The 14,669-nt window shown below is 43.5% G+C and overlaps 1 protein-coding gene across 1 annotated transcript; it reads left to right on the top strand.

Moving 5' to 3' along the window:
* Positions 1-6,934: 6,934 nt before the first annotated feature.
* On the top strand, positions 6,935-14,417 carry LOC139214857 (junctional cadherin 5-associated protein). The gene is made up of 3 exons (XM_070845788.1): positions 6,935-7,260; positions 9,495-13,396; positions 14,383-14,417. The coding sequence occupies exons 1-3, from the start codon at positions 6,935-6,937 to the stop codon at positions 14,415-14,417; spliced, it is 4,263 nt and encodes a 1,420-aa protein (XP_070701889.1).
* Positions 14,418-14,669: the final 252 nt, after the last annotated feature.

The following is a 14,669-nucleotide window of genomic DNA, read 5'->3' as shown; positions in this document are numbered from 1 at the left end:
CAAGTAAAACATGTGGATGTTTCCAGGTTGTTGTCACTAAACATTGTTGTGGTCCACTACTTCTTTTGTTAAGATATGAATGTGAAAAAAGCAAAGATTCACATTCACAACAAAAGCATGCTCACAGGCAGTGGTTTTTTTCTGGTTAAATATTTGTGTCATAGTGGTTTGAGCAGTAAATGAAGCAGATAAGAAATAGAAATGGTCATCATTTAACTGGACCAGCTGGACAATCTGGACTGGAGATTTAATGGACAAGGCTTGATCAGAACTTTTGAATTCAAAAGTCTTGACCTCTGACCTTCAAATGCAACATTTGACTCTCAAACAGGGAGAAGTACAAGTTACCTCTAGAAGTCTCTCTATACGGCACTTAGAACATGAATACAGCATTGAACAACTATTAGCTATGTAAAGATACAGTGGAGTAATGGCAACCTGAGTAACACAGAGAAACCCAGCCGAAAGACGAGTCTGAGCTGCTGCCCAGCGACAGACTCTGATAAGTTATTACGCTAACAGTGTAGCACAAAAAGTAAGAGAGGTTTCCAGTTTTCAGTCACAACATATAAGAGACTCAGCCGCGTAGGTGTGGAAGGTGGGGTAGTGTTCAGGTGTTCAGCTCTGAGATGCTGAGATCCCGTATAGTGAACCTTTAATAATGGTTATACTACAGGAAAGATTTACATAGTTATTTGGATCTATGCTGTTAAGTTTGATGAGTGAAAATGGTGTGAAATTAGCCAGCCCAGTCAGGCAGATTGTACTGCCAGCAAAGCCGACTTGGCACAAATGTAAGCCAGCTCCGGCGTGTGTATGCTTTCCACACTCAGATGTGGACTTGAAGGAAGCTGTAATAAAAACCAGCTGCAGTTAGCAGCTCTCAGATGAGCCTTGGAACCAGGAGCCACTGACCATGCAATGGAAAGCGCCCAGATGTATCCCCAAAATAAGTGAAAAAAAAGTGACAGGCTTTTTGCAGGGACCCCCGAGGTCAGGCTTTGACACTTCGTCATCAGTGAGTGGATCTCTGGGACGTATGCGTTGCCCAGTCACTCCTGCGAATGAGGGATCCCTCAGAGTGCAGCATGTCACAGTTGGCACAGGAAGGCCTGAGCCCAGCACATTTAATTAGCCAAGCTGTCTTGGCATTGGATGGGAGGGGGGACACACACAGTGACGAGTCATCAACATCACCAAGGGCGCGGTGCTGCTCACTGCCGTACTGCACATCTAAAACTTAACAGGATGGCAGATGCATGGGCCTTCGTATTGAAATTTGTCAGTTGATTTGGCTGTTGAGTTTTAAAATCAGTTAAGTAATGCAGTAAAAATGAGCACGAGCGGTGACCGAGCGTTCTTGTAGAAAATACACAAGGTGTGTCCCTGTCAGGTTTTTAATGTGCTGAACATGGAGACGCAGACCTCACTGCTCCATACATCTGTAGTTATCATTCAAGTCAATATGCCAGACTGAATGAAAAAAAAAAAAAAAAAGACTGTTGCTATGAAAAAAAAGCAAAGTTAGGAGAAACAGTTTGGAAGAAACCATTTCTGACATCCCTCTCTGTAGCTGCCTGCATGTGAGGAGCCCACCCCACCTCAGCTGTAGTGAGGAGAGCCCAGTCCAGGCAGCCAGCAACCAGCGCGTCTCTGCCTACCAATAGGCATGCTCGGCTCAGGCTCTGTGCAGTGCTCTCAGTCTCAGCAGCTAAAGCTGGGCGCAGGGGAACTGCGACGGCCGCGCCAAGCATCTTCCCAGGTATGCGTCTCTCTGCCGCTACGCCCTTATTGGTTTTTTTTGCAATGTTATGGCATCTTGCTGCATGCTGTTTTGCACTCTGCCTACACTGGCTTATTTCTAGGGAGGGGTTGCCGTCTTTTTGTGTGTGTGTGTGTGTGTGTGTGTGAGTGTGAGTGTATGAGTGTGTGTGCGTGCGTGTGTGTGGCTCACGTAGCCTCCCCGGTAGCGCAGGGCAGCGGGTCTTGGTAAACACTCACAGTCAGCGAAGACGCATCTGCAAAACCTCCCCGTTAACCGCGCGTCAACTTGCACACACCTCAAAATGTTCGCCCTTCGACAGATCAGCGCCCAGCAGCAGCAGCAGCAGCCGCCGCTGGTGGTGGTGGTGGTGGTGTGGTGGTGGTGGCGAGGCAGGGATGTGCGCTCGCTGCTGCGCTGCGTGCATTTCTTGGGGGGGGGAAATTTTTTTGCAACGAGGTTATGATTTGGCCAAGCGGCTTTCGTCAAAACATGACCGCCGACTGTATTTTCAACTTACAGTGCGTGTAGGTAGAGAGGGTTTTTTTTTTTTTTTTTTTTTTTTTAATCCTGGTTGGCGCTGGACTTGCGGCACTGGGCGAAGCAGGTATTGGGAGCTGATTTGAAAAAAATCATTTCATAGCAGTCAATTTTATGTAGGCTGTGCCATATAACACTGCAGTAGGCTATAACAAGGCTGTAGTAGGTCATTCTGTGTCTATGCATAGAGAGCTATTCCTCCACAGTGATGTATTATTGATAGCTATGTGTTATGATACAACGGATCTATTTCAAGTCATTATTCATTCATACAGTGAGTTATCATCCAGGGAAATGATGGTGAGGGAGATGCTTTTTCAGACGAATCATGTGGATTTAGTTCAAACAAAGTGCTGTTAATTATAAACGTGCTGAACTTGAGCTTTAAATGAGTTTGCATAAGCAGTTTTTTTTTTGGTTTTTTTTAATGATTAGCCTGGTCTGTGGCGCTCTGTTTTCCCTGTCACTAGGTAAGATGTAGGTACACTCCCTTAGCAGTTAGGGTGGTGCTGCCTGCTAGTGCTGATGTGTTACAGTGGCCACTACCTGTGCATGCAGTCTGCTAGGCCCTGGCTGTACATCGGGGTGGGGTGGTGGAGGGCTGCCTCCCTCAGCTACAGGAGGGTGGTGGTCAGTAAAACAAGATGTCTAAAAGTTTAAAGTGAATCTAGTGACTCAACCTCCAAGTTGAAGGTGTGGTTTTAGGGGCTGCAGGGGGGAGTTATCAATGAAGGCTCCTCACTTAAAAAGAGATCTATGATTCCAGAGGCAGAAAAGGTCTTTAATAGCAAGCGATTATCAGCTAATGAATGACCTCCAGAGCAACTTTTACAACAGCTGATCTCATTGTTAGTTCTCCTCGTGCTCAAAACTGTCGAATCTCTCAGCACATCAGCCATGTGCATGTGAAAACCTGGCTGCGTTGTAGTTATTAATGACACTTTTGTTGTTGCTATGCAAAAAAAGGCTCATGTGCTATATTTCCACTGCAATCATTTGAAGCTGTGACCTTGTCAAAAAGGGCCACTGTGTGTCTCTGGTCCTCCCTGCGTTAAAAGGAAGATACTTTTCTATACGGGCCCGTCTTCACTGGATGTGACTGCTCTTGGATTTGGCTAATTCAAGAAGCCCTTGAGTTGATTTTTTGCTGCATTTACCACACTACCTATTTACTCCACGTGAAGAGGCAGGGATACTTGGAGGACTTGTACATCAGAAGCCCTGATTTGAACATGCTGATTTTCAATGAGTCTTCATGGGCTTAATGAAGTTACAGCGACACTCATAAACTGGCTAATCCATTTTCACATGTGTTGTCCTTGAAAATATGGTTACACAGAGTGTGGTGTTATGGTGGGCTGCTGAGCCTTTTAAATGTGGCTAGTATTAATTATCTCCAGGCTATACTGTGTGTGAAGTGTTACAGTGAATCATACAGTATGAAATGAGCTCCCAGTCCGGCGGCAACTCCTAACTGCAAAGTGGACAAAGTTATGGAGAGAGAAACATTAAGGTCAACTTAAGGTCAAGAGAAGAGGAAGGAATTTTCCCAAATCATTTGAACAAAATGGTCCTTCATATAATCAGTATTTTTGCATTATTGATTTTAATCGAGCAGAAAAGTAATTAACTACCAGATTTCTTGGTTTAGGTCAACTTATGTCCTGGTAGCTCTAACAATTAGTCGATCAATAGAGTAGTTGGTCAAAACAATATCAATCGACAACAAATCAATTAATCAATAAAAAAATACCAAATATTTGTTGCTTCCATTCTCTTGTATGCAAAGATTTTCTGCTTATCTTCATTATATATTATAGTAAATTGACCATGCTTTGGGTTTGGACTGTTGGTTGAAGGATGTCACTGCTGTATTACTGCTTACTTATACATTTCTTATACTAAATGATTAATAATTTATCCGCAAAAATAATTGGCAGATTAACAGAAAACTAAATTTGAATTGTTAAACTCAAATTGTTTGAATTGTTTGAAATTTGAATTTACTAATTTATGTTGTGAAGACGGCAGAATACAAAGTCATTATTTATGTTATCACATAAGTATTTATTGATTCTAACAAAGAAAACAAAGTAGGGTTATTAAATCTAAGTCTTTTGCAAGTGGATGTCATTTTAATACACTGTATTGTCCTATAATGAGATATTAATTGTTTTGTTGATGCACAGAGGGAAACACAATGCACTGTGACAGCAGGTACTCTGCCCTGGGAAACTTTCAGAGAAATCTATTAGATGTGGAATTTACTGTAGTAAAATGTTTTTAGCTTGTGTTAATTAATACAGTAATCTGTCTGTATACTGTTGAAGGGTCAAGTGTCACATACAATTACATCTTTGTTTGGTCACATGACCTGCATTCCTGATATATACTGTAATCTGTAAATGGAAAGTAACAAAGGTGGAGTATTGCACTTTCAGTTAAAAAAAATAAATAAATGAGCAATTTTGGCAAAGCATCACCCTAAAATGGGTATTGGTGTGTATGTCTATTCTAACACTCAGGTCTTTGTTTCAACACTGTACTTGTCCTTTAAGTGACACCTTCATAATGGAAAATGAACAGCGAGCCACTATTCAAGTCCAAACATGATTAGCCAAAATGCTAATGTGTGCAAAGCCTTTGATCACTGTGTTACTGTTTTATAAGCCATCCACTGACATCTCCAGGCAGGACGGACTGTTATAGTCACTAATTAATATATCAGACAAGCAGGGCTGCTTTTGCACACACACACACACACACACACACACACACACACACACAAACAGCAGAGGAACTTAGGAGAACAGACCAGAAAGTTTTAGTCTGTGTTCAAGTCATCATAAAACATTCTTTGCATTTTTACCTACTTGTTGCTTTAAATTTTGACCCCAAATGAATAATCAATTTGTCGATCAACAGAAAATGAATCATCAGCTGTTTTGATAAATGGCTTTAGTTTCAACCAAAATGCTGAATATATCCTTATATTCTTATATATCCATATTTCTAAATGAGGATTTGCTGCTTTTCTAAGTCTTCTGTGATTGTGAATTGAATATATTTGGGTTTTGGGCTGTTGGTTGAAAACAAGCAATTTGAGGACATTACCTTGGGCTTTAGGAAATTATGAATTGTGAAATTTTCACTATTTTCAGTCATTTCACAGACCACTATTATATTGTAAGTTTAAAGGAAATGTTTGCCAAACACCTACATGTAATATGCTTCACTACCATGTCCTGTGTGGTTGTCTGTAAAGTTTTGGGTTGATTTTGGTTCACAAAGTCACAGATTGAATAAGGAAGTAAATACAATATGGTGCACCTATCAGAAAGAACTTGTGCAGGGATGTAAAATGAAGATGAATATATACATTTATAATGAGGACTGTGTTACAACATGACATGAAATATTTACCAAAGATGAAAAGAATTATGATTCATGTTAAATGAATTAGTGCTTGTTATCGCTTTAAGTTCTTATTACACCAATATGTCATGTTTATTTTAGTTTTTTGTTAACACTGCAAGTGAGACTTCCAAATTTGAACTGGATTTTATCATTTCAGGAGCTGAATCACTTTGATTGCATAATAAATGTAATAAATGTACCATAATTCCCGATGCCATTACAAGAGAAGAAATACTGGCAACTTACGAACTTGACACACAGCACAGGGACAAAGAGCAGTATACATAATGCACAGTAATTTATATTGAATATTTACCATGTCTATGGGAATACAGAATGCTTTGCAGCTGTATATCATGCAAACTATACTGGAGATTACCTTAAGAGTATCTGACACAGACTGTTAGCACTGTGAGGTATTTAATCTCTTTACATAATGTTAAAGAACTACTTTTTACTACACATAATTATTCTTGTCCAATGGAGGAAGTACAACATTGTCCTCATGCAAAGATTAGTGCAGCTGTCCAAATGCTGCTCTGACTGCCTGAAGAACCCTCCTAGAACCGTGCTTGTGCTGACGTTAAATCACATTTTCCACTGTGTTTATTTCTGACAAAGGGTAGTGAACTATGTAGGCAGTGGTTTATTGGATGTGAACAACTCTCAATTTAGCAATTCATATATTAGACAACAGTTTTAGACAGTTTGTAAAGATCATAAAATGTCTTTAGGAGGAAGGAAGGGTGTGGCTAACACACATTCTCTGGTTTTTAGATCTCAGAGAGAGTTGTCCATGTTCAGGAAAATCAACTGGACTACAGAGTAAGAATTTAAGAAAAAAAGGGTCTTAAATTCTGCAGTGTGCACGTTTAAAACTTTAGTTGTATATATCCAGAGTTACCCTTAGGTACACAATCATTTCTGCAAAGAAAATCAGGTTATGTTTAGCACTCACTGACATTACAGCATAGCACATTAACACATCTGGATAGGTAAGACAAACATCTGTATTTATTTGAGTGTTGAAAGTTCCGTATTCTCAATTTAGGCGCATGAAGAAATGATCTGTTCACGTTACCTCTTCCCTCCCCTGTCCTCCTCTTAGTGATGGCCTCTGCTGAGCAACCGTGCTCCAGCTTCCACCAGCAGCACTGCGCATAAGGCAACACACCCACCTTTGCCCTCCTGCCCAGAAGTGAGAGAGACACCACCATGTACAGTGTGGAGGACCTCCTCATTTCGCACGGATATAAATTGCCCAAGAGCGGCCCTCCATCTGCCACGCCTTATGACAAGCGCCCTGCTGATTGCCAGCGTGAACTTGTGGACAACAGGGCTGGCCGGGGGACGCTGAACGGGTATGAGGCAGACCGGGGGGCATCTATCACAGGCATCTACGGCAGCAGGCAGGCACTGGTGAAGGGCTACCCCGGCACAGACAACGAGAGTGGGGAAAGGAACCAAAGGAGAAAAGAAGTCGGCATCGGTATCCTAGGTGACGCTCAGCCCTTGGGTGATTCTCTCGCCACAGATAGTGGGTAAGTGTTTTTTTCCCTCTCTTTTGCGATCCCCCACACCATTTACCTTCCGTTTTTTTCCTCTCCCCCTCTTCTCACTGGGGCCCTTCGGTATTGCATGCAAAACTGAGTCTGCACTGCGTAGGGTTTTTTTTTTTCCTCCTCTTCCCTTTCCCCTCCTTCAAGAGCTGCAGAACACCGTGGCTGCAGCAGCACCACTGACATATCTTATGCTGGGATATGAGGAATTATGAAAGGTGCCTTTGCGCTTGTTTGAGATGTTTACATGCCTGCACAGAGAGGTGGCTTGTGTCTCTGCGGAGCCCACCCATGCACTGGTATCGTCTCCACATCCTCCACCAAGCAGGCAGATGTAAACAGCAGCACTAGACAGTGAGCAAACTGAGGAGAACTGAACATGCCTCAAGACAGGCGCGTAATCACTCCACTGTAAACACTGGCACACTGAATCACGCCCAGCACGTGCTCTGTGATGTAAGCATGTTGCTGGGCAAGTGTGCACAGCGCGGCTCCCCTCAGCCATACAGTAGCATATGCTGCTGAGGATGATCCATTGACTTTGCTGCTTAGATGAATGAGAACAGTGACTAACACAGTAATTTAGTATAGTGCAGATGTGAGAGGAAGCTCTTAAAAGGGTAATTGTTCAATGATTTGTTTCATTCTCTTTTATTATTTATTAGACTGGAAATTTTACAAACATATATTTGTAATATTTATTTAAATTATGATTTATTTTTTGGTTAAATTGATGTTTGTTTTTTATGGAACTACTAACAGCAAATCATGGCCTCATGTGCCTGTATCATAAATATGAATCAACTAGCCCTGAGAAAATATGATTATTGATTCATTTCATCCGAAACATCTAATAGTTACATCTGAATTATAAGCGACAGTTATCAGGGTGGCTTAAAACATGCTTGGACGTGACTGATGACCTTCGGATATTCACGGATATCAGTGTCTTCTGCTTCATTCAGCAGTGTGGGTCCACCACACCACATACAAGAAAATTAACACCACTACTTGAGAAAATTAGAAAATTCTAATTACAATGTGATTGGACAAAATGTCTCTCTTTTTTAGACTCAAACTGATTGAGTATGATTGAGATGATTAAGTATGCTATTTCTAAGATAATTGTTTTGGCAGTGCAACGTGCATTACAGCCGTATCCTGCACACAAGGGGTAAATATGGAAGCATAACTAAAATCATTTCCAGGAGGCACTGCTTTATCACACTACAGAGGAACCACTGTTTTTAACCCGCCAACAGTCACTTGTCACACACTTGCCATTTTATGTTAAATTCAGCTAGCATTTTTTAAAATTATATTAAAGCCTATGGTATTACATATTCACCCTAGCAACAATCAAAAAGATCCTCTTCTTCTGATTCTCTTCAGTCCTGAATTATGTTTTATGTTGACATAGTGAGCAGACTGCTTTAAAAGTTTATTGTTTATAGGTAGGTCATATTGTATTTCCTAAAAGGGTACAGTTTAATCTTGCTAATTGAGTTGTGTGATCAATTAAACCGAGGGAAAGAGGTACTTTTAGTTTCATGTCAGATCAGGTAATGGGATGTTTTTACTTAGACCTTCTTTAAGAGCCACAGTCGCTGTCCAGATGACCAGCTTCCAAGATAAGATCAGCACAATTTAATATGCTGATCATATTGCAGTAGCATCACAATTTCATGGTTTCTTCAAGGGACTTTGGAGCCGCTGACTTAAGCACTTCTGTCTCATATGTGCTGGCTCTCCTTGATTAAGTTGCATTGGACAGCCAATACTGCCAAAGCCAAAACACATGCTTGAGACTGGCATGGACATGCCACTTATAATGTTTGGCATTTATCAAATCTCAAAAGGGTGGTGTTCCTTATTTTGTCACAGAAACTGAAATGATTTTCATTTATTCTGTTTGTTTTGGGAAAGTCTGTTCATTGCAGATTAATGCAGTTTAATGTGTGAATGGTTTCTTTTCTGTGTTTGTTTTACACTATGGAATACAAGGAAACTGTCAATCATAAAAAATACAATTGATTTTCAGATGATTTTCTGTGTTTGTGTGTCTAGACCTAATGACTGTTTGTTACATGCCACTTGCAACTACAAGCAGAATAACAGGTATTTGGAAGTGTCAACCTGGAGCCCACCAAATTTTCACTCTGTAAAATTATAATTGTATCATGTCTTATTCACACTGAACTATTTGGTCTTTGCAGGTTCTACGATGTTCCCAGTTTGACTTATTCAGAGCCACTGAGCTATGAGGAGAGGGATGTTTCCTACTGGCGAAGGCGAGGCCAGGACTTCAGCATCCTCCTGGACTATGCTGATGGCAGGGAGCTGAGGGCCTCTGCTGGTGCATGGAGGCCACAGGCCCTGATTGCAGCAGAGGAGCACAGAGCTGAGAGGCAAGCGCAGCAGCTATGGGAGGACATTTCCTGGCTAAGGGACCTGGACGCAGCCCCTGGTCAGTTGAGGGTGACAGGGGAGAGGAAGTGCCAGAGCCTCGGCACAGAGGAGTGGAGGCCTGCTGTGGGCCTGGGAAGGCAGCTGTCAGATGGTGATGGGGACAGGTGGGCTCAGGACCAGTACCGCCTGAGGACACCAGAGGGTTTTTTCCACCCTAGAAGTAAAGCAAAGTCTCAGTCTCTCCCCAGAGTTTTGTCACCTATTGGAACTGGCGGCAGAGAGCTCATTCCATCCAGGCCTAGCTTGCCTGATAGACAACAGAGGATAAGCAGCACTGTCTTCTCTGGGCCCTATAGTAGGTATATCTATAGTGGTGCTGCTGTCAGGGACCGGTGGGGTAGGAATGCCGGGCCAAGCAGCCATGTTGCACTTTTACCAAAGCCCAGGTTCAGCAGGCCTTTAAAGCCTCCGTCTTATGAGATTCACCAGCAGACTAGGGGTAGCGCAGAAATGCTTGCTATAGACCAGGGTGCCAAACAAAAAGACAGGTCTATCTATTACCCAAGGGGAGGGGAGTTGAGACAAGACTATTTCGCACAACACTCTGCCATCTCTGGAATGGAGCCCCCTGGCTACATCCCACCCCCATCTTATAAAAGAGCCCCACCCCCAAGAGCAGTTTCAATCAACCGCAATGAAATGGCAAACCTAAGATGGAAGGCGGAAGCTCTGCAGATGCCCAGCTCAGATCCTGGAAGGTGGTTTTCCAGACAGGCAGGTGGTTCATGGCTGGAACATTATGGAGACCGTGGGGCATCCTATCGAAAACAGGTACATTCTGGACACGAAGAACAACCAGGTCATGCCCGGTCATTACCCGCTGAAGACCCAAGAGTGAAGCAAATCTCAGGAGGGCCTAGCGGTAGTTCTCTCACTGACTCAGACAAGATCCGTAACATCAACAAAGAGATTCCGGCCGCTAAGAATTTAGGACAATCTACACATGATAGTGCCTTTCCTCCCCAACAGGGGCCAGCTCTCAATAATGACAGCCGTAAAACAGCTCTCAATGACAACGACAGCACTAATAGATGGTGCAACAGGGGAATAAAAAAAAGTGACAGTGTAGCTCCAGAACAAACCCGTAGTCAGTTTTTTCCTTCATCTATTCTGGGTAAACCACCTCCTCCCCCATGCAAGCCGGCTGACCAGGGTGTCTCTGAAACTGTGACAGAAGTAAAAAAGGTGGAACAACCTGAACCACCAGAGAAAGACAAATCCAAGAATCTGAAAAAGAGACTTAGTGAGACAATTTTTTGCTTGGTGTCTGTCCCTGTTACTCCGCAGCTCTGTGGGACTATCCGTGATCAGAACAACAACAATGAGAAGTCACCAGACCCAGCAGACAGTCCCAGTGACAACAAAACTGGCCATTTAACAAACCAAAGTCTCCAAAGCACATCTTCAGCTGAAGCTGAGCTGCAAGCACTAACTGGTAGCATAGCAAGCAGCAAAACGAGCAGTAGAGCGAGCAGCAAAATGTTTAAAAGAGTACCCTGTAGACCCCCTAAGATAAACCATTACAAGGAGATGAAACTGTCAGGATCCTGGCCTGCAAACCAGTATCGAGACCAGGAGACACAAACTAGCCCAGAGGCCCGAAAACCTGCCCCTGAAAACAAGGAAGCACAACAAGACCCTGTCCCTCCCGGCACTGAAGTCCCGTCTGACAGCAGCGGCGTTGTGGGCACTGCCTTCAGTTTTCCTATAAAGGGAGTGAAGAGCCTGAAATTGTCAAGCAACAGCGCCTTCTCCCTGACATCCACCTTCTCCAACCAGCTGAACAAGAGCACAGCTCAGCAGCCAGCAGTACCACCCTCAGGAAATGTGGAGGAGACCAAACCAGCAGCAAACAGTGGGCAGGAGCCATTTGAACAGTTCCTGCTGAAACCGGTCAGCCAGCGACCATGGGATGCTGTCAAAGAGCTGGAGACCATCAAAAAAGAAGTCCAGGATCAACAGCAGCAGCAGAGCAGCAAACAGCCTAGCGTAGACAAGTGCATAGAGGACCTCAACGAGGCCTACAAAGACATCTTGGAGCTAGGCACTGCCAGCAATAAAGTCCCAAATGGTTCTGTTCAAATCCCTGAGCGCATCAAAATCCGATTGACATCAGAACCTCTCAACAAGCCCAGCAGCCTTAGGCGCAGTGCAGTAAGCTGGTCTGTTGACCCAGAATACAGGGAAGTCAAGAGCGCCTTCTCCAGGCCTGCAACAAAGTCGGTAACCTTCAGCAAGCAGCTTAGGGAGGAGCTCCCTGTCCCACCCCGGGAGACAGGCTTCAGAGAATACAGGGTTGTGGCGCATCTTTCGCGCAGACGGAGCAACGATGGCAGGACTGTGAAACTAGACCTGCCAGATGAGCCTATCGAGACACCACTTTGTGACTTCAGTCCAACAACGAACACTGCAGCAGCTGAGGTGCCATGGGCTGATAGACAGCCCATGCAAGATGCCTCTACGCTCACGAGTCCTCCTGATTATGAGGACATATGCCAGACTTTGCGTCAGTCTAGAGACCCAACGGATGCCGGTAAAGCGTCTGGAGGCAATTTTAAACCCAACGATGCAGAGCAACTTCAAGATCTCAGTGGTGAATCAGAGGAGGAGTGCCCTATTTGTAAAAGAGAACTTGAGAATCAGATGAGACAGGGCCCATTGCCTCCACTTCATGAGGAGAACAGCTCGGACAGCTCGGCTAATCAAAATGGCAGTCCACCACGATGCGTTGCATTAGAAAGTCCAGCAGAGGATACAAAAACAGAGGAGCCAAATGACTCAAGTTTGAATCGGTCAGGGTCTGACCTGTGTGCTGAAACAAAGCAGCAGGATTCTTTGACACAGGAAAATGAGGGAGGGGGTGAAATAACAGACAATGCTCAGGCAGAAAATTTGGACAATTTGTGCGCACTTAATCCTGCTGAGAGCATACCAGCGACTGGAGCTACAGAGCTGAGTGCATCCACAACATTAGCAAATGATGTGCCTGCAGACCCCCAAGTCACAGAGGAACAGAGTGTCAGTGAAACAGTAACTAAGGAAGTAGAATTAGGAGGGAAGGAAGTCATTACAGGAGAAACACCAAGAGGTAGTGAAGACAGACAGACAGCTGAAGTGAAAAGTGAGTGTGAGGGACAAGACAATACAATGCCTGATGACAAGCAGCAGCAAGACAAGAAGCCATTTGCTGTCCCAGAACATAGACTTGGTCTACGGACTCATCTGGGGCGAGACCACCCAGGGTTACCAGAGTTTCCACCAGATAGACTGCCACTTTCAGTTCCCCCAAACCTAGACCGCAGGCTGTCTCTTAGCTTGGAGGGGGAGAGGAGGAGCAGGCCCCCCCCCAACCGAATGGAAGCATTGCAGAACAAGCTGGCTATTTCTCCAGGTCGGGTGGCAGTAGAGCGTCTGGCCCGGATGAGGGAGGTGGACGTTATGTATCGTATGAGGCGCCTCAGCATCAGGAGCACTGACTCCGGGGAAGGGGAGGCAGAGGGGGAGGGGGAGGGAGAGGGCAAGGATGAACAAGCAGAGGAGCCCCTTCCTGGTCTTCAGACAGACAAGGAGAATGATCAAGAGGTCACCCATTCACAGCAGGTCTCTGAGGAGACAGTGTTGCAAGATGAAGAGGAGTCATCTCGCTCAGGTAAGAGAAGAACCTTAGAGGAAATTAAACAGTCCTGAAACCAATACAAATCCCGCCACATTTTGAAGTTATCAAGGGTAAAAGCAGTAAAAGTAAAAGATTTATTTACCCTGTGATCCTTGGTCCACACAGCTTCAGTCTATTAAATCAAAAAGGAAATACCAATATTTAAATATTTAAAATATTTGTTATACATCATACAATTTCACTGTCCCTATGTGCAGATTTATTATGCATGCTTCAGAAAGACTGCAGACAGAACTGTAAATTAATGTGATAATTCCATTTAAATGCTGAAAGGTGTGTGGGTAAAACTAACTACTTGCTTGCTTTTATAATCACAATGTTTGTAGGTATTGATAGGAAATTATAAGCATATGTCTATTAAAGAGAAAAGAAAAGAGAGCCATTGTGTGATTTAGGTGATTGTGCTTTAAGTTTCATTCTGTAACGGTGACTTCAAAACTGTATTAAGACAGACGACTGAAACCATATTAATAAACCGTTTTTATACTTTATGGGCCATTTTCCCCAACAAACTAAAAAAATAGAAGAAAATGTATAGTATCTATAGTAGGTAAGAGAGCATACGTGTGCTTAAAATCATGCATTGTTCATCTCTGGAGGTATTCAGCATTCAAAATGTTACAAAAATTGAGACTGTTAAGGAGCACTGCAGTTAAGGACAAGATGGTGTTAGTACCCAAAGATGCAAATCTACTACACTTCACAGAGATTTCCATCCAAACACACGAGTGACATTTATGCCAATGGAATAAATAGAATAAATGCCTGGCATACCAAAATGCACACATTTTACTTTCCTGTCAAAAGGGAATTATTTATTGCACTTTGGTTAATTCTTTTGTACTTTGCACAATATGTGTCTTTGGTTTAAATCATTTAGATGAATAATATAGTACAATAGCAGATAAAGATAAAAATACACTTTTTCTGAATGGATATTTTTCTTCTTTGCGTCCCAGAGCCCCATGATCCCAGCCGAGTGGAGACAGTGTAGAAAGACTGCGTCCATCATCGCCATCTGAGGTTTTTAGCTCAACACTGTGACCTGGCTGCCTACTAGAATGCCTTCATCTCATCTTGACACTGAAATGGCCTTCTTGTCCGACAAGAGCATTGTGTACACCCTCACCCTCGGCGCTGCGTTGATTACTAAGAGTGCTGTTCCACTGCCAAAGGGAGGTGCCCCTTAAACTTGTGGGGCAACTTCCACCCTGAATCCCTCCCCAGCCTTCCCAAACTGACTTCC

The sequence above is a fragment of the Pempheris klunzingeri genome, chromosome 15, assembly GCF_042242105.1.
Source record: "Pempheris klunzingeri isolate RE-2024b chromosome 15, fPemKlu1.hap1, whole genome shotgun sequence".
Lineage (NCBI taxonomy): Eukaryota > Metazoa > Chordata > Actinopteri > Acropomatiformes > Pempheridae > Pempheris > Pempheris klunzingeri.
The sequence above is the reverse complement of the archived record's forward strand: the minus strand, read 5'-3'. Positions and strand labels throughout refer to the sequence as shown.